The sequence below is a fragment of the Wasmannia auropunctata genome, unplaced genomic scaffold (genome assembly GCF_000956235.1).
Source record: "Wasmannia auropunctata unplaced genomic scaffold, wasmannia.A_1.0 LD334508.1, whole genome shotgun sequence".
In the NCBI taxonomy this organism is placed as follows: Eukaryota; Metazoa; Arthropoda; class Insecta; order Hymenoptera; family Formicidae; genus Wasmannia; species Wasmannia auropunctata.
This window is the reverse complement of record NW_012028382.1, coordinates 1,243,983-1,249,315: the sequence shown is the minus strand read 5'-3', so window position 1 is coordinate 1,249,315 and position 5,333 is coordinate 1,243,983. Positions and strand designations below refer to the sequence as shown.

Genomic DNA, 5,333 nt, shown 5'->3' with positions numbered 1-5,333 from the left:
AAAAAAAGAATTATCAAGAAATAAAATGCCATAGCGTTTTATACAGTATAAAAGTATACTTTTCATATTTTTGTCATTTTACTCAAAATACGCGGCAAATAAAATATCTTTTCATGATAATTATTTTTTATAGTTAATCTTATTATACAATTACTCGCTGAATCATCTGGCGAATTAATGTTTAAATACCTGTTGTAATATTGATTGGCACCGTACAGGGATCCGTAATCCGCCTTTTCCATCGAATCCGGATACTCCTGTTCCTTTTCCTCGGCATTCTCATCGATGTACAGTTCACCACCGGGTACGCTGTCATTCTCAGGACAGTCCTGTACCTCGTTTTTAACTTCGGTCTCTTGTATAAAAATGGACAAAATTATTTCTTTATAAATGCAATTTTTTCGAAATGTCTATATTCTATATCTTAATGGTTCGGAACGATATTGATTGCCATTCTTTTAATTGTATTTTCGAGAAGCTGTAGTAAATGTATAAACTGGAGTAAATGTGAAAACAGCGAAATGCAAGGCGCTTAAGCTATCGTAATGAAAAAGGTAAATAAACTGTTAATCGCCAATATATTACATGTAAAACTAACGAGAATCTCCCACACAATCATGTAAATTTGACTCTGTGTACGTATTCTACGTCAATGTAACTGCATGTTCTATCTACCATTGTTTGCGGCGCGAGGATGCTGTACCGAGGCTTCTGTCGAAGAAGACACGTTGCCAGCATTATCTAAAACCCCTGCTGGTTTTGTTGGATCATTGTCTTCGGTTAACATATCACTCTATCTGCAATGGCAATCACATTATTATGTCTTTCGATGAAAACGTGATAAACGAATAGAGAAACTGCCACAAAAGAGTAAAGTTGCTTGTATAATATAAAAATTACCAGTATCTTTTTGTTGGAAAGATCTGAGATGATCAAAGAGAGAGAATCAGAATCCGTAAATAAAATCGTAAAAAACATGACATTTTAATAATATCTCAATAATATATTAATAACTTAGGAGTTGTGTCGGATTAATTTAAAAAAACTTGTGGTTAGTCAGTATAATACAATTATTCTTACGTTATACAATTTATTTTTATTGTTAGTCGAATCGTTTGACTCCGATTGTGTTTACAAGTTGATTCCTCGACCTCTCGTTCCTAAAATTGGTTGCTCGTTATTCCTCTCGCTGTTCGAGATCGTTCTTGGAAAATATTTTCTATCAGGATTTACCGTTGACAAGTTTGAAAATTGCCATTTAATTTTATACAGAAAACCGCTTAAATAAGGAAATAGCAAACGGTCTGAAATTGATAAAGGTACGCACCTGTAACTATTACAGAAATAAAAAAAAACGAAAAAAATATTTGGTAGATCTTAAATCAGCGAAAAGAATTTAATTAAAATTGCAGCCTATTGTGTTCGCTTAATCAATGGGTACAGTAAATATGTGTAATGCCGGTATGTACATGTGTGATGTGCGTCGCGAAAATATGCGTACGTATAATATAAGAAACCCCAAACACATTGATTATCGCACGTTCGGCTTTAATCGTGGCGACGTAATATATGTATATATCGCCACAATAAAAAATTATTTTTATATAATTGTATGTATTTTAATGACTTGTGCGGAATCATCAATTTCACAAATTTATGTCCCGATAAGCAGCTAAATCTCTATAGACATATACATATATGTCGAATGATAGTGCGTTAACGTAATCTTGCAGGTAAAGGAAGATCGCACCTGTGAGATCGCGGGGATGCTCGTTCGCGTGAGAGAACTCGATTATTGTCTGCCAATTGTGTGTCGAAGAGGTGGAGTGACTGGTAGGCGTTCACCACGAGGCACTGAAACCAGCCAATGTGGAACCTCCTCAATGCTTTGCGTTATGTATTCTTTATGTTGCCAAGTCACTATCTATATCTGCACTCCGCCCTTGTGCGTACGCGTATATATGTCTCGTACATATTTCGCGCCATGGTGTGAAAGATACCTCGAGATACCGCCAAGATACCTCAAGTTAGGTGTTATCACACTTGTCTTACACGGAATTCTTTCCTCATTTTTTTTTCTTCAAAGAAAAAAGTACAATTTGATTTCACAACTAATAATTTAATAATCAATTTAATAACTTGCTTAAGCTTTTAAGGGCGATTACTTTTAAAAATAGTTCATTGATAATTTAACATTTTGAACAAAAGGCACGAAATTAATTTGCCGTTTGTTAGAAAAGTGTCGTAGTGTGGATAAATTGTGACTGGACTCAACTCTTTATTTTATCGCCTTCGCTTTGAAAAATTTGTATTTTATCGTTGACAAACGATTTCTGTAGATTTAGAGTATCGTGTATGGATAGCAGAGTAAAGTAGGATCGTGAGAAAAGTCTCAGAAATTCTTATTATCGTCTAACATTAATCCTGAATATTTAATGAATAAATTATGATATTTTATGCAAAAATCTCTGTAGATTGATCGGATCGTTATAACACCGAATATAATAAGGGCATAAATTTGATGTCACCCTATATGTCGCAATTCATCTCGCTGAAGCGAGTCGCATATAATGCACAGCGAAGCGAGAGATGAAAGGCACTCCGCTTATCTAAACAGAGAAGCCTGTGCCGAAGTGTTTATCGCGGGTGAGTTGCTTAGCTTGCTGTCTGACTGGCTGTCTGTCTGTCAACCGTCAGAGAAAACGAAATGCAGCGAAACAAGAGGAATGCCACTGCTTATCCGCAGGTCTCTCCTCTCGTCCACCTAATGGCTCGGTCGCCGGACTTCGTCGACCGCAGGAGAAAGAGAGAGAAAGAAATAGAAAGAAAAGTAAAGTCTAAGGATGGCTACACAAGAGAAGTTTATCGAGACAAAAGCTTTTTGTCCGAATCTATCTAGCTACATCAAAGAATGATAAAAGTTTCTTAGATGTCTTTTGAAAATTATTTTTTCAATCATCTTCTCTTCATAATAACTAAATTTATTATTGCTCGAGCACTGTTGAGTTTTGATACTTAAAAATTTTTTCCGCGTAAAACTTTATTCCCATTTTTTAAAAATAATTTTTTTGACCGGATTTTTTTCATACTAACTGGATTAGTTTCATAATAATACTATGGTTCAAGTAGAACGTGTTAATTATTATGTCATAATGTTTAAGATTTTTTAAATTAAAATCTTGTTGAACCTAAATAACTTTCAAGTGTATTTTGCTTTAGAGCATCAATAATGAATGATTACCAATGATTAGTACACTCTACAGTCTACGCACAGTGCTGAGAGCAAGATGTTAAATAATGATTTCTTGAAATCATATTTTTCTTTTGTTTCAAACTTTGCAGTCTTTCACTGTGAAGTCACTCTCACAAAGATAAATATTACTTTATCACTTCTATTATATATATTATTTAATTTATACGGGCGCATTGTTTGTAATTTGGTGAACTGTTACGAGTATAGTTTCATAAAACTATTGTTAACCGGCGCGACAAGCTTTTTGGAACGTATTGTCTAATACTACGCAATGGCCAATTAAAATACATTACTGTCCTAACGAGCCGAATGAGATGCATAAGTTACGCATGCTCAATTGATAATGACGTTTTATGCGTGTGTGCGAACATCCGCGAACAGCCATTCTCGGACTCTTTCTTCCTCTCTCTTCCTCGTTTATTTAACAATTTTAGGAAAACCGTGCACGTATACAGAACATTCAAAGGTTTTTATTAGGACAGATTAAATTTTTTATTAATTAATATGAAAAGAATAATTATCGTCTTAAAAAGTGTTTCTCCGAAAACAGATCAATTAATACAGTATTAATGGAACCGATTTAAAGACAAAGAGAGAGAGAGAGAGAGAGAGAGAGAGAGAGAGAGAGAGAGAGAGAGAACATTATTGAATTCAGAAATTATAAGAAATTATAATATAATTACATTTTGAAATTATAACGCGTATAGCACAAAATTAATATAATAATTTTTGTAATTTTCAAATATGAATTACGATACGAGAAATGACATAAAAAATGTATTTGAATAGGTATTTTAACTTCGCTAGGAAAAGTGAGCTTCATATAGCTTTGATTTTTTTATATAATAGTAATTAAAATTTATAGATACAATTATTCTAATCGTATTTTCAACTTATTCTGATCATCAGTAATTTTTGTGTGTGCACAAAACATAAATTATATACTCCAATTAATATATTTTTCTATTATATTTTTTTTTCAAATTCTCTTTTCTATATTTTTCTCATTAAAAATTTTTATTTTATCTCTTAACTATCTTCTGCACTAGGCTATTAATTTTAATAGAAAGATCCAGTCTTGCGTTGCAAAAAAAAATCGCCGCTTGAAATCGCCGCATGTCAGGATATACGATACGATATGGCACAATGACAAATCCTGGTTCGAAATACGTACGTACAGTATTAATTGTTGCAATCAATATTCCGCAAAAAACATTGAAAAAAAAAGAAAAATCCTTGCGATAAAATTTAATCAAGCAACATCGATCAGAGAATCTTACGTTCTGTCGTTGGCTCCAGACTCGAAACAGAGTGCTCCGACAAAACGTTCAAGGATGCCGTCGACAATTTCCTCCTGACAACAGCATCGTTATCTCGGGGGTGCGTAACGCGTGCGTGCAGGCGCGCGTGTCTACTACGTGCAGCGTATGCGTGTAAACACGTCGTATCGGAATTCACGCATTTACCCGTGATTATTTTTCTCGCCTGGATTCACTTTTCTCGCATCCTCCAGGATCGCGGGAGCATCGTGCTGCGTGTCGCGACCAGCACCCCGAGTTATGTTTCGCGTACCGTCCGGCACACAGCTCGCACATGCACACAGAGACACCGTCGGCACAGAGATACGTTGTTGAAACGATCAAATCCACGTCGTTTCGCGACTGAGAGCCTCGTCCAAGAGTCGCGGATCTCCCGCAGGATCACCGCTCCGCCCGTTCGCGCGAGGGATGCAGAGCCGGCCGTCCTGCACCCGCGGATCGTCTCGCGTTGCGCCGCTCGCGAGATCACGGCGAAGATCACTTGAGGCGTTTAATTTTCTCGGGACGATTTTTTTTTCTACTGGAAAACGCTTTCCCGGCAAAAGGATCACTCACAATAGACTCGCTACCATCGTTTCCCCGGCGCGTCGTATAGAGATGTATCGGCGGGTCCTCGCCGTGTGCGTGCGGTACGTCGCGGCCTGTGGAGTTCTGAGCATGCGAAATGTCGCCTGCCACCCCCGCCCGGTGGTCACGTGGTCACCCGTTAGGTCGGCTCCTCTTCGTCGCACCTTTCCACTCTCCTTCTCTCTCTCTCTCTC

General features: G+C 36.8%; 1 protein-coding gene across 10 annotated transcripts in view; it reads right to left on the bottom strand.

The window, feature by feature from the left end:
* LOC105458534 (eyes absent homolog 4) overlaps positions 1-5,333 on the bottom strand; it is a 17,067-nt gene that overhangs the window by 3,884 nt on the left and 7,850 nt on the right. For 3 of the 10 annotated variants that reach the window (XM_011703914.1, XM_011703923.1, XM_011703922.1), the window contains exons 1-3: positions 4,534-5,218; positions 676-797; positions 190-355 (exon numbers count right to left, since the gene is read on the bottom strand). In XM_011703914.1, the coding sequence (XP_011702216.1) occupies positions 190-355; positions 676-787 (278 nt within the window). In that variant the 5' untranslated portion in view covers positions 788-797; positions 4,534-5,218. Of the gene's footprint in view, positions 1-189; positions 356-675; positions 798-1,080; positions 1,161-1,750; positions 1,855-4,533; positions 5,219-5,333 lie in introns of those variants that run through there. The other 7 variants (XM_011703918.1, XM_011703915.1, XM_011703921.1 and 4 more) reach the window with 5 other exon arrangements.